The 25,383-nt window shown below is 37.5% G+C and overlaps 1 protein-coding gene across 11 annotated transcripts in view; it reads right to left on the reverse strand.

The window, feature by feature from the left end:
• Positions 1–1,985: 1,985 nt before the first annotated feature.
• The window catches only part of ATP2B1 (ATPase plasma membrane Ca2+ transporting 1), a 64,747-nt gene continuing 41,349 nt past the window's right edge, over positions 1,986–25,383 (reverse strand). For 6 of the 11 annotated variants that reach the window (XM_065837493.2, XM_065837477.2, XM_065837486.2 and 3 more), the window contains exons 7-22: positions 25,304–25,342; positions 24,066–24,227; positions 22,224–22,438; positions 20,795–21,037; positions 19,243–19,484; positions 16,703–16,940; positions 15,606–15,785; positions 15,437–15,524; positions 15,028–15,134; positions 12,822–13,013; positions 12,419–12,632; positions 12,077–12,288; positions 10,100–10,207; positions 8,040–8,222; positions 7,632–7,718; positions 1,986–3,428 (exon numbers count right to left, since the gene is read on the reverse strand). In XM_065837493.2, coding sequence (XP_065693565.1) covers positions 3,117–3,428; positions 7,632–7,718; positions 8,040–8,222; positions 10,100–10,207; positions 12,077–12,288; positions 12,419–12,632; positions 12,822–13,013; positions 15,028–15,134; positions 15,437–15,524; positions 15,606–15,785; positions 16,703–16,940; positions 19,243–19,484; positions 20,795–21,037; positions 22,224–22,438; positions 24,066–24,227; positions 25,304–25,342 — 2,822 coding nt within the window. In that variant the 3' untranslated portion in view covers positions 1,986–3,116. Of the gene's footprint in view, positions 3,429–7,564; positions 7,719–8,039; positions 8,223–10,099; positions 10,208–12,076; positions 12,289–12,418; positions 12,633–12,821; positions 13,014–15,027; positions 15,135–15,436; positions 15,525–15,605; positions 15,786–16,702; positions 16,941–19,242; positions 19,485–20,794; positions 21,038–22,223; positions 22,439–24,065; positions 24,228–25,303; positions 25,343–25,383 lie in introns of all 11 variants that reach the window. The other 5 variants (XM_071799935.1, XM_071799908.1, XM_071799915.1 and 2 more) reach the window with 5 other exon arrangements.

The following is a 25,383-nucleotide window of genomic DNA, read 5'->3' on the forward strand; positions in this document are numbered from 1 at the left end:
TCTAAGAAAGTCTCTGAAAGTGTAAGTTCACGTGTTTTTTGGCTGCTTACACTTGCTAGAAACCCCTGCATTTAGCCATTAGTTTGGCATTAAGGCATTTGCTTTCATGATTCCCTCCAGACTACTCCGTGAAGCAGCATTTTCCTCTTCCTGTTAAGACCAATACAGAAAAAATTAATGCCCTTAAATAAAAATTTTCACCCCTCCCTCAGAGCCAACATTAGATGTTCTAGCATGTCTTATATACAAGTATAGTGGACATCCTGCTCAGGTTAAGCCACTTCAAACAGTAGTCAGTCTAGAACTGCATTTGTGTTAAAAGTTAACTATTGCTTGGTCAGAATTCAGTGTACACCGTGACCTCTCAAAGGGAATGAGCTGAAAGTCATAGCAAGAGCTATTTTACAAAATTGGCATGCATTTCAGGTTTGAATCAGTACTGTACTGACATTCAAGAATTTCAGTCCCCATACAGACTGAGATGAACAGCACTTTTATTTATTTCAGTTACAAGAAGAAAGACAAGTAAACCTTACAACCAGAAAGGCAATGAAGGCCTCACGAGTTAAGTGATAACCATTTCATAATCTAGGCAACGTTATGATGTCTTGAGATCACAAAGAAAGCACATCCCCTCTTAAACAACTTCTCCTTATTTCTGTAAGGAAATTTCCTTTAAGAACAGCACACTGATGTTAACAGAACCAAGAGGGACCAGCAATGTGCAAAGCCTACATTCACTCTCCCACTACCTGCGAAACACTTAAGTGTAGACTTTATTCTGAAAAATATAACACGCAGTTGTGATCATAGTTAGAAAGGGAAAAATCAAAGTCTCTTTCCAAATGAAGTCAAATTATGATGTGTTAATGAAGATAAAGGAAGATACTTTCTCACACGGCAGCGTACATTATTGGTAAATAAACTCTCCTCATTTTAAGTCAATGCATATCTGACTTCTGTAGTAGGGGGAAAACAGTTTACACAAAAACTGGTCCCCCTACCAAGCATTCTACAAAAGAACTACAACATAAGGGAAGTGCTAGAAACATATAGGAGAAATTACTATACAAAGTGTCAAGTGCAAACCCCCCTTGCCTAGAATCCAGCATATTTACTTAAGTACAATAGAAAAGACTGAATTCAGGAGTGGCTGACAGTGGGATGCAGTGCTATAGATTTAACATTCACCACTAAAGGACAAACCCTGGCATGCATGTACCCACCACAAGGAACAGACACCCTTGAGGTTCTTAACCTGCTCATTTCTGCAGTTTCCTCTAGTAGTATCTCCTCCCTCATTACCAGCTTAATTCCTGCACTCCTTTGAAGTGACCTCTTTTAAAACCTCTGAAATTCTGGATTATTTGGAAAAAAAAAAAAAAAGGAAAAAAAAAGAAAAAATAGGAAATTGCTAAAGAACACAGAGCTGGAAAAAGAAAGGAAAAAAAGTTTAGAATGCATCTCTTCAGTTGCTCTTCTAAACAGTGCTGGAAGTAGAAAACATGGGGAAGTACCAGAAGAAGTACTGTTCCATCATCCTTTGCTGTTTAAACAATACACTTGAGGCAGACCAGAACGTCTTCAGTCAATCACTAGCAGGTCAGTTTTGGTGCACAAGATACTCAAGTGAAAAATGTATTTTCACCCATACTACATGTCAGTTCTCAGTTTCCCCTCATTTAAGTGGTCAGGGTACATTTATTATGCAGTACTCACAGCAAGTCTTGGAATTTCAGGTAGACCTATTCATTCCCAAGGAGTTTCATTTTGGCTCAAGTGAAGACTTTCGAGTACCTTAACTTACATTCATTCTGGAAGCAGCCACCATGATTCCATTTACCCAAAGTACTACTTTTAGTGGGGCTGTTACCATCTTGAAATTGCAGTTTAAACTTAACCAGTAATACAAAAGAGTACTTTCTAGTGTTTCCAGTGAATGAGCTGAGAAAAAAAAAAAAATCTGTAAGAAACCATTGCTGCAATTTTATTTTAACAAAAGGGCAGATTTATTCATGTTTACAAACAAGTTTCAAAAACAAAAAGGAGAACATGTATGCTACCCACTAACAACCTTTCAAAATGCCAACAGCCCTCATGCTGCATGAAGGATTCTATAGATTAGAAAAAAATCACAGTTCCACTCACAGTTCACCAAGACAGCACTAAACTAACATGTTTAGACAAAAACAAAGGACTAAGATTCTGATGTATTTTGATTTAATCCATTTTGCCCGAGATAACAGAAATATTTCAAGCAAGTTCCATCACATATTGATGTCCTGCATTAAACAATCCTACTAAGTTCTGAACAAAAGTTATTCTGTAAGTTTCTCAAAATTTTTAAAAATTAAACAGTTGTTTCAAAACCATTAAGTAGTAAATGTATTTAAGAAACTAATTAGGACAGAGGCCATAACTTCATTAGAACACCACTGCTCATGTTTTTACAAAGCATTAGTGTTATCTATTTGGCTATTAGTATTAGCAATTTATCTACAATATTTAACAAGGTAAATTGCAGGCAAAATTTAGTACAGTTTCAATAGAAACACCCTTTTCCTGAAAATACAGCAGTATTTGAAGGACTAGTTTTTTTTATTTTTTTAATTTTTTTCTCTGCATCATTTATAAGGAAGCTTCCCATCTATGAACAGGAACAAAAAAAGTATCTACAAACCTTGTAAACAGATCTGTATCATTTATAAACATAAATAATCCAAATTATTAACAGCCAACAGCAGAAATTAAAGTATCAATTCAATGATCCAGGGCCTCCTTGCCCTTCCCAGCCTTCCCCTCAGAAAAGGATCATGATTAACTAAAGCTCTGCTAACACACTGTTCAGGACCATTCTTAAGTACAACAGATGATCCACAGGTCACTTATGCCAAGTTACTGTTTATCTGTCAGAGTTCATTATTACTCCCACCCCCAGAAAAGCACCCTCCAGTCTGGCAGAAAGCTTTTTTTTAAAAAAATAAATCTACATTCGTACAAGTGTGTCTTCTGATGAAGTCCAAGACAAGAATGTCATCTTGTCCATCATAACGTGTGAAGAGACCCAGTTTCAATTTCTTTACAATGCAGCTAGTGTGTTAACATTCAGCTTACAATCAGAGTGATGTTTCCAAACTATGTAGCGGGCTCCCTGGGGATGAAGAGGTAGCAGACTTGTTCATGTCTGTTGTAAGGTGAATTCCACTGTCAACCGCATTGTTATTTTTATTAGGAGAGGGTGGGGGAGTAGAGTTGCGTTTTGTTGGAGCATCATCTTCAGCATCAGTATCATCAATAAGGGGAATATGAGGCTCGGAGTCTTCTATTCTAAACTCAGGATGCGTCATAAAATTGTGAATTGAACTTCGTGTCTCAGGTTTCTCTAGCCCCTCATACAAGGAGCTACGAAATGCATTCACCACTCGGATCTGTAAACAAAGAAAAAAGGCTGTTAAAACGCTGCGGGTTTACTGGTAATGGCATGGTTCTTATGAGTTTGAATCCACAAACAGCTAGACATGAGTGAATCGAATTTGCATGTGATGCAGTGGAACTTGCAATAAACTGTAAAAAATGAAGAGCATTTCAGTAGAGCACTGCCAGTCTACACAGTAGGAATAAAAATTGTAAAAGTACTGCAAAAAGGTGAAGGGCCTAAAAATTCAGACATGGCACTAGAATCGTTCAATGATTTAACATGGGTTAAGCATTTCCCAGAAGTGAGGCCAACTACTTATTCACAAATTGAATCTCAAGGAGTGTTTTATTGAATACTTGGGGGAGGTGGGGTGGGCGGGGCAAGGAGGGTAAGGAGGGGAGAGGCTGAAAATAAGTTAAAGGATAAAAGGGTTACTAATTCTCATGCTAGGAATCAGGATGTCAACTGACTATGAAAAAGCCAAGCAAGTGTAAGCCAATGTCACAATGACCGGACATTTACGAAGAGTCATGCAAAAAAGGATCCCGCTGTAACAGCTGTAAATATTCGAGTATATAGCCAGTTACCACACTAGAGAAAGTTCCTTACTGAATAGTGATTTGGAAACTTAAAGCCAGAACTAGGAAATTGAATATCATATTGTACAATTAAATAGCCATGGCAGGTTGTAGCTTTGAGGAGACTATTCAAGTAGCACAAAGTATAAGCAGGTGATCAGCCTTTCCGTGAGTCTTCAATTTACATTGAATTCATGGACAAAGTTTCCAGGCTGACTATTATTTCAAGTTTACAGAATTCATAAATAAACATTTCAGAGTGAAATTAGACAGAATAAAGTACAGACTCATTTTGCAAATTGTGCGTGTCCAGGTTGACTTGAATTTAAGCTTTTCAAATTGTAATTTGAATGACAGAACCAATTGCCCGCACCTCCCTTCTCCTCCCACACCACACGAGTCTCTTTAACCAGACTACAGGAAATCAGGATTCATTCTTGAACTGATAAAACAAGTAATGTTAGGCAGAAGTCAATGACCCCTTCATCCAACATTTTCATCAAGATACAGTTTCCCCCTTCTGGTAGCACCCTATTCAATTCTCAACATCTCCACTTTAAGTAACCTCAGTAAATCTCCAGCTAAGCAGTTTCAATCCCAAAGCTCCTGTTGTATAGCAAGAAGCAGAGCAACTCTGTATTAAACAAGAACGTGCTGTTACAAAACACTAACTCCAATTTAAATATGTTTTTTAAGCACATTGAAGATGACTTGTTTTAAGCTGAGAAGTCATGACTTTGTGCTCCCATAGCATTCCCTGATAGAAAAATTAAAGTGACTTCCAGGTGAAGGAATGAAGCTGGAAGATCAAGCAGATCAAAAGCACTGACTTCCAAACAGCTACAATACACCAAAGAACCTCGCTGTAAACAGAGAAGGGCTCCCCAAAAGCAATGTGTTATCAAATTTATTACCACAGAATCACTGGACATGATGAAGTATTAGGTCCTGATCATGCTCTTTGACTTCTAGAAGTAGCATTGTTCCCACATCCTTACTCCTTCAGAGCACCTGGCACAATGAATTTTACTCAAAAGCTATCAAGTCCACATTTTTATACTATAGGTACAGAGCTGAGCCCCATTAACCATGGGAATCTCAGAAGGGAGGAATACACTCAAGGAGGAGGCCACAACCACCAATAAAGGGAGGACAGGAATAGTGTGAATGTGCCTGAGAAGTAAAAGATCACAACAGCAGCTGGTACTTTTTACTGTTCATCATACAAAAAAACCAAATGAGCATGCTGTTAAGGAGTTGGCATGTTACATGAGCTTTTAAAAAGTCCAGCAAGCTGCAGAAACTGTCTTGGCACTTACCAAGAAAATCAGTGGTGACAGTGCCAGACTGAAAGTTTGCAATGCCTTTATTTGGCCTGTTGCATCCCACTGTGCCACTGATTTATGTAGCAAAATGAAATATGGCTGCCTCATGGGACTGGTTTTTCATTGCTTACAGATGTTAAGTTAGAACATAAGCAGCAATGGAAAACAATTTTTGGCTTAAGAGGACACAGCTGTTAATTATCATGGGAAGATAAGAATACCCACAATAAAGGCTTGGTTCTCATCCAGAATGCATACTAAACAAATGGTCTAGACACTCCTGTGAACCCAGGACCCTTAAAGAGTCCAGCCATGAAGGCAAAAATCAGAGTATGAGCATTTTAAGTTATACTTCAAAAGCAAAAATCTAGTGTTTTGAAGGCTTTATTTTCATCTGCTCAAGATAATTAGACACGAGAGGTAACTATAAATAAATCGCATAAGTGAGGAGCAAACAAGACAATTTGTTATGTGTAATTTATACTGTCATCGGGTCTTCCTCCTCTTGTACCAGAATAGCAAGGAATGCAGTAAGCACTCCAAATCCTCCTAGCCAGATGGCTGCTTAAGAGTTACTACCTCACTTCATAGGAACAGCTGAACTATTTTCCAACAAACAGCTCCAAAAGAGAGACATAATGAAATAACAGATCTGTTTCCCATTAATACATATTAGTTATCAAAAGTTGTTCTCCTGGAGGGTGTAGCAGAAGGCTGTACTATTTAATGAGGATCAAAAACTTGTTCTCTGCTATTGTAGCTCTGTATCTGCATTGGTCATTCGATGCGATGAGATGCTGCAGTGCCCATTAGATTCTGCTCAAATGGCAGCACGGCATGAAGTTGCTCTCTAGAGACTACTGAATGTCTAATTAATGTTCTTGAGTGCAGTTAGCGATACAAGTTACTAATTAGCATTTTAACTAGGAGATGCAATCCTGTGCATCCTTACTGTTAAATCTACTTTTCATTTCATCTTCTTCAGGCATGCAAATTTGTGAGCTGAGCTTCTCAATACTGCTGCAAGTTAGGGAAATACCTTCCTCAGCAACGGAGAACAAGTACAGAGGTAAATACTTGTGTAGGCTCACACAGGAATTCTGGCCAAGCCAAAAAGGAAAAAAAAAAAAAAAAATCAGGAGAGAACATTTCATTTAAAACAGCTCCTGAAATTAAGGGTCTTCATCCATCTGGTAATCTGAAAGTTTAAAAAGCAAGGGGGGGAAAGAAGCCCTTTCAGAGTTATTTTAAAAACCAATTATTTAACCAGTCCCTAGGAAGTTAGAGAAGAAAGTTAAACATGTAATATATAATTAAGATAGAAAACTCTTAACAATAGATATTGCTATTAGTATTCAACTACAACTGTTATGCATCTTCGGGCTCCAGAGTTTAAGCCTACATACACGAGTAATTAAATCTCTAGCCTCTACAGAGAGGAAGGCTGAAACCAAAATGTCACTTAAGTCACAATATAAAGAGGGCAGAATTAAGGTGAGACAAACTTTACTTTCACTGATGGCTTACAAACTGCTGCCAGAAGAACCTAGAGAGGAAAAAGACCCTTCAGATTTGAAACTTTCACCACTCAATGCTTAAACCCTTTTTTTCCTTTTTATATTAGCTAATTAAATGTTTCTTCTGACTCGTATGCCTTTTAGAAGCCTTGTTTCACCACCTGAATCCTGATGTTGAGAAAGTTGTGTTATTCAGTAAAAAAAGGTCCAACAAAAGCAGATGATTCAGAAGTTCCTTACAAGCTACAAAGAAAATGCATGTAGTGGTCCATGTTCTAACTACATTAATATTTTTAGCATACCATTTGTTTTCCCATCAGCTTCTTTACCTTAAGTATCATTTGTGCTGCAGTACAGGGCATGTCTTTTTGTTGACCTGGGTCCATGATTATACAGGTAATTCATTTATTCAATGTAAGTCACCCTAAGAGGCATATACTCGAAAATTTACAACAGTTTTCCCATTTTATCTTAAACATCCCTCTGTACACAAATGGATGAAGGCACAGGATGTGCAGGCTCACAGCTTTCACATTAAAGTATTTTGTTGAAACTGTTCCACCTGTTCTCAGCCCTCTAAGAAAAAAAAGTCTTGAGGACTCCACTTTGTGGAAGAGCTCTATAAAAGCCTGAACGATGATTTTAAGTACTAAGGAGAAAATGAGAAACGTTAGGTACGTGAGTTAGGAAATGTTAATTTCATGCACTTTAGGAACACACACTCACACCCCACAGTAGTAGAAGCAGTAGTAGAGGAAAACACTACATGTGTAGGGGTAGAAATATTTGTTACATCATGGTGCTGGCTGGCGATGGAGGGTTGCCGCCTTAGAGCCCCCTGAATGGTACTTCCACTCTGGAAAGCATTCACTACATCCATCTGCAAGGAATCAGAGATTGTGACAGCTTGCTCAGCAAGAGAGAGAGAGAGAGAGAGAGAACAAGAGAAAGGACCATCTCATCTATAACACACAAAAAGTAAAGAAAAAAGGCACTTTTTTCATAGAGCAGATACACAGGCAAGAGTTGCATTTAGAGCTGAAGAAAACAGAGCACCCTGTGGGATTACACAGCCATCCTCACCCCCTTTTGAGAGTCTCAGTCACACCAGCTAGAAATGCCAGCTTAGTCAAAGGACTGGAGATGGAGAAGAGATATTTCCCTCATAACACCCACAGCCCTACCTTTTTCAAGACCATACCTGAGTTTGTATCCTGTTTAGTCCCCTAAACCACAAGATCTGACCACGACGTAATTCTCTCTCAGCATGATCGATCTCCTCTACATCCTCTGCTAGTTCTTCTTCAGGAATCTCTTCTTTTTGTGTTCCATGACCAGCTTCTTTAAGGAATTTCAGACGGCTGGTCGGAATTGTTGAAATCAACTAACAGTGAATGAGAAATATGAATCAGGATTTTTTTTAATAATAAGTGCAATACCAGACTTAAGGCTTAACATAATATCCTGCATACAATTAGCAAAGTTGAAAAAACAAATTATGTAAGCGGGATGAGTGCATCAATGCAGGGCAATTACTCCAGCTGAATAGCTGCAAAACTGTGAATATCCTTATCACCTCAGCTGAGGTGTGAAATTACACTTGGACTACAAATCTAGGAAACAAAGCATCCTTGCTAGGGACAAAGAATTGCCCTTTAACTTTACTTGACTATGCCAGGAAGGAGCAGTACTGAATCTGCAAGATCCATTAATTCCGTAGATTGTGCTTGTATCTAGAGCTTTCAGATCTCCATCAGTTTGGTAAGCGTGATTTTTTACCTCAAGTGAGAACTACATCATTTAAATAAAGTAGCCACAGTTAATTCAGAAATACAGAACAGACACGCATTCTTTTGTGACCTGGAAGGTATCAATCCATTTGCAAGGTGAGTGATGTTTCCAAAACCCTTATTCTAAATTGTTACTTTGCTACTTAGTTCATCTATCTTAAATGAAACAAAAGCTACGTATGGTTGTTCCAGTTGTCCTTTTCATCCCCACCTTCAGGGCTATTCTGGTGAACTAGATAGTTAAGGGGAGTCATCTTTTTATATGTCCCATCTAGTAGAACCAGATCAGTTCCAAGGCTGCTTTCCTTGATCATCACAAACCTAGAAGAGTTTCAGCAGCTGCAGAGGAAAAAGACTGCTCCAAAAGCAAGATAAACAGCCCTTCATGCTGAAATTGCTACTATGAATGCTCTCAGATCACACTTCAGTTTCTATTGTTCTCAGAAAGTCAAAAGCTCTTTGACTTTAATGAGATGCTAGAGCAGCACAAACTGCAGCAGACAAGCTTTGCCCTTGCAAGACACTTTGGGTCAAAGGTATTTTGAGCCATCTCAGTTCTCTTCTCAGCTACTTTTAAACCTCAGAGTGACTCTATTTGATTTTTTTTAATAATTAATTTTCCAGAGATCCTTATTAAAAAGCTTATACCCACTTTAGGAATATGCATCTATGAATGCATTTGCAATTAAAATTCACCCTACCAATTTTATATTGAAAGCTGAAGTGTCCTTTACAAAATGGGAGGAAAGAAACTGTAACGGAAAACTCTGCATGTGGTATGAAAAGTTTAGACAACTATGTCATTAAATAATGGAAAACTCCATAGCTCTAAAGTTTCATGTAAATAAGCTTGCTGCTTACAAGCACTGTTGTGCATGCAATAGTAATGAAACCCTAAGGGAGGAAAAAGAAATACAAATCAAAATGCAACAGCTTAATAGGTGGGAGAAGTTTCCAATTATTTCATAATTATGTAAATGAAGATTAAAGAGAAAAATAGTTCTGAGCTTTGCTGCATTTCTTGCTACTCCAGGAAGTTTTTAAATCAACAAAATACTAGCAAGTTTAACAATTCTGATTTTTCAAGAAAACCATTCGACACTAAGTTAAATAATCTTCAACATTAACATGTTCATTGCATCTGTATTCTTACAGAGCTGCTTCTAGTACTTATCTGGCTAAAGACATAAGTCCATATTTAGCTACAGGGGCTTCTAGTTAAAAGTTACTTAACATAAATCAGCCATAGCATCTAGTTACAAAATGTAACTGATTGACCAAGTCAGCAGAAGGAATATCCAACTAAGAACTTCTAGTTATTGAACTAGTCTATTTCGATTGGTATTTACTGTTCATCTCCACATATTCATATAGTCCACTTGAACGATCTGAACATTTAAGATAGTGTAACTGTATTTTCCATGTATTCTACTACAGATGGATATTTGGCATTTTGAAAAAGTCGGTTTACCTGGCCCCAGAGTAGTGTTCCCATGCCCAGGAAAATGGACCACAGCCACTGTTCAATCGAGAGTTCTGAGCAACTGAAAGGCTTCCCACCAAACTGCACAATAATTATCTGTGAAGAGCAACATCATTACAGAACACCTGCCAGAGACCTGTTACTAAAAAATACCCTAATGCTTCCAGATCACTACAGACAACTCTGCATTAGGACATAATATTTTCCATCTTATTAAGACACTTATTAAGACACTTCCACTGTCTCAGCAGTTTGAGAAAGTTTCCAAAGCTAAGCCATCCTCTTATGCTTTTCAGTATTTCAGGAACTACCCATTTAGTTTTTCTTCAGGTCACACTCAGAAAAACCTAATGACTACTTCTCTTTGCTTGCATTTCTTTCCTTCCATTTCACAATTATAGTATGAATTCAATGCTACAAATTTACAGTTATTATTTATCATATGAACACCCATTCCAGGACCAAGTTGATTAATAAACTTCTATTAACACAAGTCATAGATCCACAAGACATGAAACATTTCAGAAATAATTCAACAGAATATTATGACGTATCTTGTCAGAGTTAAATGTCAGACTTGAAATCATCACAGTATGACATCTATGTAGCAAGGCCTGGGAGGAGGGGACAGAGATCTCAAAAGCTAAATTAAATAAGCTCCTATTGACTTACCCATTATGACAAGCTGTACAGGCCCTAATGAGCAAGGTATCCCTCTGCATAGGAATTAAATGCATGAAAGTCTGCCCTGGAGAATCAACAATTCAAGTAGCAGGGCGGGCATGAAAAGGAGATAGTATTGACCATTAAGTAGGACACCTGACAGCTGAAAAGCCCAAGAGTATCTTCTTTTATTAACACAGAATAAAACACTGAGACAACAACTCAGGAGCTACTTATTTGGGAAGGCATTCAGTCTGTCAAGTTTATAAAGGGAACACAGTTGCAGTCGGGAGTAATTTCTACATATTTGGCTTTGTTGCACAATAACAGTCAGTCTGCTGCATTTGCAACCCTAAAAATAAGAGCAGCCCTACACCCTAAACCTGGGACAATAAGTGAACTAACTTCATGTGCAGCAGAGGTACATACATTTGCATTGTTTAAACTGCTATGAATTTGGTCAGCTTCATGGAATCCCAAGTCTAAGGAGAAGCTTAAGGCATGGATCTCAAGTCCAAAATAACTGAAGTCAAAATGAAAAAAAAGTAGTAGTTTACTGATTTGTTGGTTATTTTTTCTGATGATTTAAAAGTTAAGGCCATTTAGAAGGTGGAACTATTTCTTGTCAACTATTTTTTTGGACTCAATTTTGACTTGGTGTTTCAACACCAGTGTGTTAACCAAATAAATTTCAGAAAATGCTATTTAAGTGGTTAGCATATACTGAGTTAACTAACTGGCTTTTACAGATCTGTTTAGATGTACCAACAGAAGGTCCATATAGATCAGTGTTTTTCACATGAAAATAACACCTAAACCAGCATCTATACAGATAACCAATTTCTGCATCAGAAAGATAAAAACTGATACTTAAGTTCCTAAAGCTTATTCATGTCCTAATCTCATTAAGAAGATACCAGGAGTTGTAACTTTTTTATAGTTGTTTAAATGGGCTTTTGTTCAGATGCACAGGCAGATATTAAGAATTCTGACTAGCGGGGGGAACAAAAAACTTCTTCATATTTTGTCAAAATACTAGCAAAGATCAAATTGAAGGACCAGAAAATTCAAAAAGTAAATACAAGTACTTCTACATTCCAGTTCGGCCAATTTCAAAGAGGTCTTTCCCAAAAACCCTGTCAAGCACCACTTCCAAGTGGTTTATAGCATGTTTGACACTGAAGGTTTTACACATTGCAGGAATGAAATGCCTGGCACTACCTGATCAGCTTTTACAAGGTGAGCAAGTATATCAATATACTAAGTGCATTTTCCCCCACCACCCTCCAAGAAGTTACTTACCTGCACAACAAATGTCCCCAGAACAATAGAACAGAAGATAGCATTGTTAAAGATGCCTTCAAAAACGTTTCTTTCACCATGAATTTTTCGGGCATTAATTTCATTAAAAAGTTGCATCATCACAAATGTATTAAATACAATAGTATAATGCTCTGAAGGAGGAGCATGCAGAGGTGCATTTCTTCCACTATCGATATCGAAAATTTTCTCACCTGTGTACGAAAGGCATTTATCAGCAGCTTAATTGGTGTCTGTACGCACACACTACAGTAAAACACTAGTTTTAAGACCACATCTCTGTACAATTTTTATGATAACTTTGTAAATCCTCAGTATTCTTACCAGCAAACAGGAGTGTGAAGACCACTACGAGCTGGTAGAATGCATGACCCAAAATGTTCTTCATCATTGTACGAGAAATCAGAGGTTTGTTTCTACCGTAAGGCTTTCGCAACAGAAGAGCTTCAGTGGGTGGTTCTGTTGCCAGGGCAAGAGAAGCTAATGTGTCCATTATGAGATTTACCCACAGCATCTGCACAGCTTTAAGTGGAGAATCCTATAAAGATAGATACATAAACCCTCCAATATAAGTGAACAAATTGCAGCTATTAAAGGCATTTATTACACAACATGGGCATGTTCTGAAGAACATCATGTTCTTCAGACTAGTGTTTAACTGAAAGTTTGAATTCAAGAGTCAAGACATTTTCAACCTTTATAAGCTGAAACAATCCACTGTACGTACTTGTGTTATGCATGCTCCTGTAAAAGCAACAATTACTGCTACTACATTGACGGTAAGCTGGAACTGAAGAAATTTGGAGATGCTGTCATACACATTTCGTCCCCACATAACTGCTTTAACAATACTTGTGAAGTTGTCGTCTGTAAGGATAATGTCAGAAGCTTCTTTCGCTACATCTGTTCCAGCAATTCCCTGGAAGAAAAATAAAACCGCTATGAAATATAACAGGATGCACTAATAGACTATGTTATTACTATATATATATTACACTAATAGAATATATTATTATATTCTCGGTCAGCATTCTCAAGTTCTACTGAATCAAGTTCTGCTTGCAAGTTCCTCTCAAGCATGGGAAAATGTAAACAAAAAAAGGTAACGTCTTTAAAAGATAGACCTTAATAACAAAAATCTTCAAGTTGATGAAAAAGACACTGTTTAAGTTTCTCCTAAAGAAGCGTTACTGAACACTGTTCAAATTTAAGGCCACCAGATGGTGCAGTACTACAATTTAGTCTTTGTCCTAACGAGTTTACTATATGAATTCCAGCAGTAGTACAATGCATGTGTTCACAACACAGCAGAATGATACACGTTATCAAAAACCTTTTGCAGAGGAGCACTGACATTAAACACTAGAATATGCAACGCCATTCTTAAATTTTAAGTGCCTGGAGTCTCCTAACATATCTAAACAGCAAGTTCTGTGTAATACCTACTTCAAGGATATTTATCTTGCTTTTGGCATTTCAGACCCACAAACTCAACAGCAAATTTAATGATCTTTATTCTTGATCCATTATTTTGCCAAGGAAATGAGTCACCTGCACAGCTATGTGCAGGTATAAAGAGTATCTTTGAATATCATGCAGTAGATGGTATATTTTAAGTGCTATTTAGATAAACAGTTACAGAAACTAGTTTCTTACACAGATGTACATAGATGGCAACTGCAGGAAACATTTAAGTTCTGGGAGATGAAAATAAATCCACCTGACAGTGCCAACTACAGCAGCGATCCAATAGCAGAAAACAGATACTCATTAAAACAAGACTGTTACAGTCTAGAGAACATTTCATGTGTAGCTGTCAAATTTGTAAGTTAAGCATTTGCAAAATGCTCCTTGAAAATGACATGAAAGCTCTTGTTTTTTTTTCTTCAAGATTAGCATCTGAATCAGTGCATCTGCATGTGGTATAGGAAGAATATGGTCTTATTTTTTCCTTCAAATGCTCAGTAATGAATTTTTAAAGACTAAAGTGACCTACTAGTACCAAACTGTACCTTTTCAGCTCAAGACTGAGGAGGAATCTTGAGGCAACAGGAAGCTTGAGGAATCTGTCTTACAGTGTTTTGAAAGAGACAGAAGCAAGCTGAAACCTATTAAGTCATGAGCGTATCTAGTGTTAACACTTGAAGAAAAGTTTGTTTTAGAGCTTGCAATAAATTAGTCCTTAATGCAAGGTAAATCTAGGCTAAGAAGTTCTGCTTCCAGCAGTTAATATTCATGGGTTCTGTGCACGGCTTAATTTGACTACTATTTAAAAGAGCGTTTGAGAATTTAAATTGAAAAAGCCAAGTAATCTAAGGAACCATCCATACAAATGCAGATCCTAGATTGCCATAAAATGCTTTTACTTCAGTTTCATTAGAAATGTCTCTTAGTATAGCTTCAAAAGCCATATTAAACATCAACTGGCAGTCTTCGCTTTACAGTCTCCCTATTCCTATACATAATTCATGGAAAAGAGATGAATAAGCTCATTCCATAGTGTGTATAAGCTTTACTGAAAGTCAACATAGTACGCTATTTACCACCTAAAGTAATTTTGCTGTATGTTGAACAAACCTCATTTGAGAAATCTTCAGTATTAGTAATTTTGCTCCTACATTTTGCAACAAGCCTTTGTGTAAAAAGGTTTTGATCTGCAAGTGACCGGGGATCTCCAGTTTTTAAGTTTTATTCAATGGCAAATGCCACAAGGGCATTTTCCATCAAATAAAACCATGGTTAATTTGGAAGACTGAGGAAGGAGGAAAAAGTAACTAGTATTAAGGGTAAGAGATGTTGAATCCATTAACTTAGTTGTATATTAGGCTCATGAAACAAGCAACATTGTTTCATCTTCATTTAAGTGATTTGATAGGCTATTTTATCAAAATAGATTTCCAAAATACTGAAGATTTTAAAAAAAATCATCATACCATAGCAAATCCAACATCTGCCTTCTTCAGAGCTGGACCATCATTGGTACCGTCACCAGTTACTGCTACAACTTGCCTCTGTTCAAAGACAGTGCTGTCAATTATACCTAAAATAAAATGACATCTTGATGTTACTGTTCAGAACTGACAACACAGCACAAATTAAACCTGAAAGAGAATCCCAGTTTTGTCTTCCTCAGAGTCATCAAAAAAAAAAAAAGAAAAAGTCACAACAGATAGTTGTAGTTGGCTCCATTTCTCACGCAGAGAAAAAAAGAGAAAAAATACAGCTGGTAAATCAAGACACCCTCATAGGCACTTCCCACTGCTCAATCCTAGAGTTTCTTCTAGAAATAGGAAAAGAAAATAAATCTAGCTTTACTTAGAAGCTCAGATAGTTTTTAGTTACCTTTTACTAGAGTGTGTTTGTCAGTGGGAGAAGATCTTGCAAGAACACGAAGCTTTGGCCAAATTTTATCTATTCTCTCTTGCTCTATCTGCAAAAGAAACATTGGTTATATTTCAGTTAGGACACTTGAAATATCTGCTGAGCTACTTTACATGGTCAGTGTGCTTACCTCTCCTTTTTCATTGCGTATTCTCCTGTTAAAGTCTTTGCCCTCTAAACACAGGAAATCTTCACCAGGATTCAGAATACCACATTTTAATGCAATAGCACGAGCAGTGTTAATGTTATCGCCAGTCACCATACGTACAGTTATGCCTGCACGCTGACATTTTTTTATTGCATCAGGTACCTGTAAGAAAAAATTCACAGGGGCTCAAAGACTGTACATTAGCTGAATAAATATAGACATGTGAGTGAAAGGAATGCTTTTGGCTCAGTCCAGGATAACTCTTATTTTAAAATCAAGACTGTTGTTATGGAACATTTTAAAAAATTATGTAGCTTACCATAATCATTTTCCTGAAAAAGACAAAAATGTCCATTTTGGCAGAAGGGCTTTGTTGTTGTTATTACGTCATGTGCCTTCCTTTCCCCCTTCATTTTTCAAGTACTGCAGTATTCAAAAATACCACAAAAACCCTCATGACATACTAGGCTGTAGTATTCAAAGGTATGGAAGTACTGGCTTTTCATTTATGATGATATGAAATAAACTACAGCTCACACTCCACTACTTCACCCATGACTCTTACTGTGAAGTGATGATAGTTCAGATGAGACTGGAGTTCCACTTACACGTGGCATAAAAGCTTTCACTATTGAAAAATACTGTCCTCCTTAGACCTCAACCACAAGCCAGACTCCTTACCTCAGTTCTCAGGTGACAAACACCCCCTCTCCATTATTCCCCATGAGAAGCTGTCAAAAAGCACAATGGGTCCTATTATCTTAAACAATACTCCTAATATCCCAAGTGGTGAAAGAAAAAAAAAAAATCACAAGTTATTCCATCTACTGAGATCCTGCACAGTAAGCGCTTTAAGGCATTATTTTGTACAGAGCTCCAATAACACAGCATAAGTGACATTGAGAAATTTTAATCTGCTTTTAAAGTTCCATTAACTTTCCCCCCAATAAAATTAGATTTTAATTTATCAACTATGCTTAAGGCATACAATAGCAATTCATTTTCTTGTACTCTCTGCATGACAAACAACACGAATACAGATCCATTGTAACAGAATCACTGCAGTTCAGTGACCCTACCTCAGGTCTCACAGGATCTTCAATCCCAACAACAGCAATGCACGTCAGACCAGTAACAATATCATTTTCATTGTCCCATTCTGGCTCGGGTTCCCCTGCTGGGAAGTCTCTGAATGCCAGGCAGATGGTTCTGAGCCCTTCAGAAGCCATTGGCTCAATTACAGTTTTCACGATATCATCACGGTCCCTAGGTCTAAATACCTTTGGTTCTCCATTAGCACTCAGTATTTTGAAGCACCTGAAAAGGAAAGTTTAAAGAGTTATCAAATTTTAACCAGAAGTTCAGCACATTCAATGGCTTATTAGTCGATTCCATTAAATTTCCACAAGCTTTATTTTCACTAGACTCACATACACACAAAAAAGCCAGTAGCAACATCTCTAAGGTAATGTCCACACGCCTTCTACCACTTGTAGAAAGTTAACTAAGCCAGTCATCCTAGGATGAAAATAATGTCTAATGAATTTAGAACAGGAACATTAGTTACCTCCCAGAAGTATTCCATTTCTCCATTGTATTAAATGGACTGGTGTCTACACTGGTTGACTCAGTCAATCCAATTTCAAGTTCAACAAAATAATCCCTCCTTGTTAACAGTTATACAAGTCTCGCTTCCAGAACATGCAACAGCTCTGTACTCAACTTGCAGCACTGAAAGCAAACTCTGGTACTGCTATCCTTAAAAGTGTTCAGGTTTGCTCTCCTCCACCACTTACTCCAAGTACAGAGAATCCAGAGAGCATCTGGCATAGAGTCCTTAATGTGAAGTATTAAATTGCAAATGAATACTTAAATATTATTTAGCTGTTTGTGTAAGAGACTAGATTCAACACTATGTACTCCGGCACTTGAACACATGCTCTTTTAGTTGTGCTCCTTCATGCCAAAGATGCCACTGCTTTAACAGACAGCATACGTACTTTACCAATATTGATGCCACCAAATATAACATACCAAATATAATACTACCAAATATTGGGTTCATCTGCATCCTTAGCAAAGTTTTGCCACAAAACAATGCTATAAGCACTTGTTTTACAAATCAGTAATAATGTGGCACTGGAAAAATAATTTATGACTTTATTGAAAAAATCAAGTTCAGAACGGGCACTGACTTCTACACTCATTAGTGACTCATCTGTGTCTTATAAATATTCATGTTTAATCTTTCAATGCCCAAGAATAATAATACACAGTATAATAAGGAATGAGCAACACAATTGACAAACCAGGTTACAAGCCCTGAGATTAATTTCTGGCACTGCACAGGTATCGGGTAGAGAAAGTGGCTTATCATAAGACTTTTTCCTAGTTGGTGCATACTCTGAAACAGTCTTGGAATTACAACTATTCCAATAGTATCCAAATCAGTATAGGTTTTCTTGTTCTTTGTCAAATGCCCTTATTATTTATTTTCTTGTCTCAGTTATGAAGCCAAGTGGACCATATGAGTTAAAATGAGTTCTAATGAGCTAAATGAGTTCTGGCAACTTCTACAGTTCTACTGCTCAATAAGATAGTAAGGTACAAAATACTTCTGAAAGTAGAAGTAATTCAAATATATTCATCTATGAGACTTGGCTTAAAAACTGGCTATGAAAAAATTCCCACGTATATTTAAGGTCTGTATCAAAAGGAACAAGAGTCCTTTAAAAATTGACCATTTGGTCAGCACTAAGTTGAGGAGAAGGAAGATTTAATAATTTTTCTTTAGCGCATTAGTAATTTCCTAGATAATGAGTTGGGGGGCTAGTAGCAAGCAAAAATGTATATGCTGCTGAGACTAGAAATAGGGTGATGTAAGAACCAAAACCAGATTGGTTACAACTGGTGTCCCTAGGGAACATGATGCATACATGTTTGACTTCTCACATAGTGAGGAGTTACCAGAGCTTTCTTCACACCTAGAAGTTTGTCTCAGCGGGGACTAAGCTCTCACTAATAGTCTAATCTCATGGATAAGGAAGTATTTTGCTTTCTCGTATTAAAAACCCTCAAGTTTCTCAATTGGTCAAGTTCAACCTCCTGTTAAAATGATCAACTTAGACACCAACTTGCAGTCTTTTAAAGTTAAAAGTAATCACTTTTAAAAGGCACAAGCCCTTCCTGGAATTTAGGCATATCAGCTGTTGGGACTTTACTGGAAGATGAGTGAGTATTTTGACCAACCACATCCAAACTGAAAACAGCTTAACTAGAGAACAGATTGAATGCTTTCCTGTATCAGAGCAAAGTTCACAAGTTAAAATTAATCACAACCAGCTCTTTTTCTGGGGGGTCGAGCTGAGGTGTGAGAATTAAAGTAACTGAAATGCTAATTGCCCGTCTTACAGTAGAAAGCCAAACAACTGAGGTAGACAAGCTGGGAAGCTGGCTGCAATCACAAGGATATATATAGGACTGCAGCATTTGTTTGTCAATAGGGTGACAGAAATATTTCACAGACTATGGCACAAGTATGTTTAGCATTTCAGTCTCCTCACCTATCACAGCATTTAGCCAAATTTAAGTGCTGAATGACAATAGTAGTTTTCCTTACTTTTTGAGAACTATCTCAGAGGCACCTTTACTGAATATCCGGAAACTGCCATCAGAGTTTTTTAACACAGTACTCATAGATTTTCTAACAGAGTTGAAGGTGTACACTTTGTACAAATCCTCTTCTGGTATCTCATTTCTTACGTCCTGATAATCACGTTTTAAATCCAAGAGCAATCCCAGCAAGGCACATTCAGTTTTATTTCCAACATGACGGGGTAGGCCACCTTCTTTTTCAGGAGGCTGCAAGAAGAACAAGAACCTTCACTGATTAGAAGGTTAATGTATGAATCACTGAAGTAAAGCATTTAGAAAACAAGGAAGCTAAGAGCAAGCTTAGCTCTGGGATGGGGAATTTTTACTTTTGCAATGATGAGTCTACAAGTTCCTGTGAGCCACGAGCCAAAGTCATACTGCTGGCTTTTTTAAGTGACTTCTTCTGTACCTGTTTAGGATTTTTCAGTCCCTTTCTCAGACCCAAATATCACCCATTAAGTTTGTATTGAATCCCCACATGACATTTCTAAAAACACATTTTCCATTGCTTGAAATGTCTACCTAATCAATTGAGTGTAGTCCCTGAATAATTATTTTGCATTTTGGAAGTGCAGATAAGTTTACTTAAACTGATTTAAGCAAGTTAAATTGTATTATTTCTGCAAAATTAAAGTATCCTCTCCTGTAATAACTCTTCCTCAATGACTTAGACTACAATCACATCACCTGTTAGCCTTCTACTGAACAAGCTAAGTCTTTAATCTTCTTAAGTCTCACTACAAGTTCCGTTTTCCAGGCCATGGCCTATTTATCTGAAAAGAGTTCAGAAACAAGTTTCCAACCTGTTAATAGCAGAACAAGTTTCTTATGTCAGCAATGCAGAATATGCACATAGTAGTGCTATAAGTAAAATATTTCAAGATATTTCTGAGGTTATATAGCTATAACATTGCAGAATAGTTTGTAGCAAAAAAGGCAGAAGCAATTTCTCAGCCTGAGATGCCTCAAGCAGCTAGAGCTGAACTATATTAATTGTAAGTCGGTGATCCATTCTTGTTATCCAGAGCTGCAAGATCTTGGGTTTGGCTCTACTAAATACTCACACTTTCAAAATGTTCAGTTTAATGTGCAGTTTCAGATGTCTAGGTCTGAGTACAAGAGACATGGACATCCAGCAGCGAGTCCAACCAAGCTTTTACATATTTACTTTGAAGTAGTACTCCAGTTGAGCCAAGATGATATTCAAGTAAGGTAAACAGCCCCACTTACAAAAACAAATTTAGGTACAATTGTGAACTTAAAGGAAGTTATCTTCCTGAGATGGTATCTTTGAATTATCAGTTCAAAAGTTGAATTATCAGTTCTAACTAAAATAAGCTATTTTTTAAGTTTAGTTTCAATTGAACAGTTGAACAATTTACTGCAGGTACAGAATACCTTACACTGCATTTTGCCACAAACTTACACTTAACTGCCTACCATGTGGCTACCAAACAATTTGCATCTTTTGCAGAAGTTGTTTAGTTACCTTGATTAGAGTTAAGAAATCCACTTACCAGTATTTTGGAAGTATAAGCACAATTAACAGAAATTCCTGTCACAAGGTAAGCCATAGTTTTCTCTGGAATAGCTTCTGGTTCTGGAATTTTTTTATAATGTTTTTCATTGATGTAGGCTTGGACCACTGTCATTCTGTTCATGGTCAATGTTCCCGTTTTATCTGAGCAAATAGCTGTTGCATTGCCCATTGTTTCACATGCATCCAGATGTCTCACCAAGTTATTATCTTTCATCATTTTCTAAGAAAATAAAAGCAGTCAACAGCTATCCATGACCACTACTTCACATTTCAGAAATTCACATTTAGGGTGTCCTGTCTTACACATCAGTTTCAGAAGACACTTAGACTTTAAGTTATCTGGCAACTTACAGAGGAGGAATTTGTAGTTGCCACATTCTGTAGGAATTCTTTTAAGTCTATTATGCCACAGTAAACTTAATTTTGAACAATATTCATAAATACAGTCTTAACCTCCTGTATCTGCATGTCACACTGACACTGTTCAGACGGTTATAAGCAAATAGCTTATGATATTTAGAAATAGGAGAGGTACAGATTGAGCTTTACTAGATACAACACTAAAAAAGTCTTTCTGCTTACAAGAAAGAACAAGTAAACTATGTGACAGACTCACCCAAACATCGGATGATATCTATTTCAAAGATGCTAGAGTCAGACTTAGAATCAAATAAAACGTGAAGCGTAATATTTGAACTAAGACAGTGAGTACTACACAAGTTTCATACGTCAAAATATCACTTTAAATTCTTTATTTAACGTGTTTGGATAGTATTTTAACTTTAAAGAGGCAGAGTAACTTCAAATGATACAACACTAAGGCCACTACTAGTTAGTGCTGTAAGTTACTAAGTTTTAGAACACAGCCTAAACATCCATTGTCTTTACAGTTAGATTTTCAGATCTATAACCAGTCCCAGCACTGTGAAGCAATAAGAAATTAAGAGAATATAGAGCATGAGTTGAAAAACATGCTGTATAATAAATAGAAAGCTACTTGTTCTACATTCAGTCCTCAAGAAGAACCTATCTGGAAACCTACCTACAAAAGGTAGTAGTTGCTTAACACTTCAGTTAGGTAGAAGTTCAGGTTTAGGGAAGAGTTTTTTATTTAAAAAAATCTAACATACCTATTTATTATAAGTAAATGCTACAATGTTATGAGCTAAACCCATTCATCTTTACTTGGTGACAACAAGCTGTCACGGCTCACTGTTCACGTTAGTGTGTATTCAGAAGTTAAGAAAAATACTTCAGCAGATTTCTTGTGCAGTTCAGGGAAACAAGAAATGCTTCTCCCCAGTCTGTTACATGTATGTGATGCAGCATATCCCAAAAACTGAGATATTACACCTGATGAATACACCCCCCTACCTTTAAAATCTGTTCCCCATCTGTCCACTTACCTTAACAGAGTAAGCCAGAGATATAGTCACTGCAAGCGGAAGACCTTCTGGTACTGCCACCACCAAGACTGTAACTCCAATAATGAAGAACTTCACAAAATACTGAATATAAATTGGTGTACATTCAGCAAGCCAAGGTCTTTTCTGAACCCAGAAGGTATCAATTACAAAATATAACACAAGGATAATGACTGTGATTGCAGACATCAACAAACCTTGTGAAAAAGAGAATAAACAGCTTTCAGAAATTATTTCAAATGTGTGGCAATACAGACTGTGGATAAGCCAAGCGAAAATACTTCTCCCTTTATAGAAGTTAGTTTATAATTAAGATTTTAAACAAGCAAGTAAGGAAACATTTAGGTAATTCTCAAAGGTGTTCCAGCTTCCAATGCAAATATTTCCTCATGTATTTCACCTAGAAACTTCTAAAATATTTTTTTTCCTCCCATTTAATTGAAAAGTGTAGATCTTATTATGAAGAGCAGAGACCAATATGTAAAGTCAATTGGCTAAGCAGAATCAGAACCAAAATAATTCAGCAGGCCTTCAGCAACTGTACTGCTGACTTATTCAGTAGAGAAAGCTGCTCACAGTCTGTACCCTGCTTCCTGCTGAAGGTGGGATTAAATACGGCAGCTAAGCTCAGTGTTCAGTGAACTGGGAGTAACTGGGAAGAAAAATCAGAACTGCTGTTAGCAAGCCAAGCAGCACAGTTAAGGCATCGCATGAAAACAGTGAAGGTAAACGGAGCTGCCTGGAATAAAGGAACAGAAGTCACTGAAGTGTCAGCTCTTTACAGAAAAAAGCTTCAGCACGTACACTGTCCCAAAGCAACAGGACAGAAAAACACATATATAAAGCAGATGAGCAATTAAGGGCATGTGGGAAATTACAGCAGGTCAAAAGGTGCATAAAGGAAAACAAGAGCTCTTACTTATGAAAGATGTAAAAGAACTTCTGGATAATAACAATATTTCACATACCATGGAAGTTTTATTCAACATTTGTTAGTACAAGTTTCTCTGAAAACTTAACATTGCTATACATAACTATGGAGTGCTAAAGCTAAAAGTTTAATTGCATTGTCCTTAACACCATAACTGTCTTATGAAGTCAGCCCCTTTTGAGCTGTGGGCTGGGCTACAGGACTTCCAGAAGTTCCTTCTAGCCTAAATATTTCAACAGTTCTACATGGACCTAAATAAATCCTGAGATATTTGAATTAAACCTCTATAAACTAGAAAATATACCCTAAAATTTACACTGAACTTCATTGTTGTTTTAATCTACTTTCAAGAAGTAACAGTTTATCAAATGTTTTCACAAGACAGCTGAATCCTAGCTGAGAGAAGAGTAACAGAAGCTAAAGGATAGTAGAAAGTCAATAATAATATTATGTATCAGCAAGGCATATATTAAGTGGAAACTCCTAAGCCTCTGGAAGTACCAGAGATAACCTGGTTGACCCTATCACATCTTTCAGACTTCATTAAATTCATAGTTCTTTGGGTACATCACTAAATGCCATACCTTATCTAAAAACATCTTTTGTAACAGTTGTCCAATGTTATGAAGTTGGAATTTTCTCTCCCAGGAGCTGACACTCTAAAGTCTGAATATATTCATATCAAGGAAAAATAAAAGTCATCCACATGACAATCTGAGAAGTCATCAGCACACTCGGGGACGATGGCATACTTGCATGCATTGGAATTTGGCACTTAAACTAATGAAACCACTCAAGGCTAACTACTTAAGTCATCCCCTCACAAACTATGTGTGTTCCAACTTTATTCAAGTGTAAGACATCAACATAAGGAGGGTACTGATACATCATACCTGCTTTGCCAATCTGAACTGCGAGCTTTGTGAGTTTCCCTTGAAGAACCGACTTCTCTTTCTTTGGCAAGTTTGATCTCTTCTTGTCTTTCTCATCTCCATCCCCACCATCCTCACTCTTCAGTGGCTGCATTTCCATGGCTGCACCATCCTGAGCTTTAGCTAGAAGATCACATAAAATTTAGCCATTGAGGAGTCTCACAAAACAATGATACTTAAAAAGCTTCACAACACCAGGTACCGCTAAACACTAGTACTGTGTAGTACCTTGTGTCCAGAGATGCCGCACTACACGTTAATGTTAAAACAAGTGTATTTATTGGGTGTAGGTGCCCAGGTGCTGGGAGCAGGGGAGCTGTAGCCTGTGGATAAGACCATGGTGGGGCAGGTTGCCCCCCTACAGCCCACTGGGAACCACAGAGGAGCAGAGATCCACACTGCAGCCCACAGAGGACTCCATGCCACAGCAGTCAAATGTGCCCTAAAGGAAGCTGCAGCCTGTCAAGGGCCTGTGCCAGAGCAGGCTCCTGGCAGGAGCTGTGGCCCATGTGGGAGACCCATGCTTGTGCAATCTGTTCCTGAAGGACTATACCATGTGGGACAGGCTCACATTGGAGAAGTTAATGAAAGACTGTATCCCATGGGCGGGACCTCATGATGGAACAGTAAAGAGCATGAGGATGAAGGAACAGCATAGACAAGTGTTACAAACTGACCAAAAAACCCTTTTCCCCATCCCCAGCACTCCTCAGAGGGAGAAAACAGAGCAGTTGGGAGTGAAGTTGAGCCTGGAAGGGATAAACGGGGGGATAAAGTGATAAATTTTTAATTAATTTTGTTTCTCAGCATCCCACTCTATTTTATTTGGCAATAAATTAATCTTCTGCACATTGAGTCTGTTCTGCCTGTGAAGAACCCACAAGCTTCTCCTCCTGTTTTCTGCCCCATCTTGCTGAGGAGAAGGAGTGAGCGAGCAGCTGGGTGGGCATCTGACAGCCAGCCAAGCAACTCACCTCAACAAGACAGCTTGAAAATAATTGGTAAAGTTTACTAGCTATGTTGAGACTACCAAGTTCATTTAAACATTTGTTTTGGGCAGATTCACTTATGCCATGTTTAGCATAAGCACTTTGGATCTAAGTATTCAAAATGCTTTTTCATAGGAAAGCATGCATTCATTACATACACTCTCAGAAAAAAAGGAACTTACAAGAAAGGATCAGAGAACCTGCATTTACCTTTGTTTCGGTTTTCAACAGCTCCATCTTGCTTTTTATCTGTCAGAGAGGGGAACAAGTTGTGTTTTAAATTTGCTGTG

Source organism: Patagioenas fasciata, chromosome 1, assembly GCF_037038585.1.
Source record: "Patagioenas fasciata isolate bPatFas1 chromosome 1, bPatFas1.hap1, whole genome shotgun sequence".
In the NCBI taxonomy this organism is placed as follows: domain Eukaryota; kingdom Metazoa; phylum Chordata; class Aves; order Columbiformes; family Columbidae; genus Patagioenas; species Patagioenas fasciata.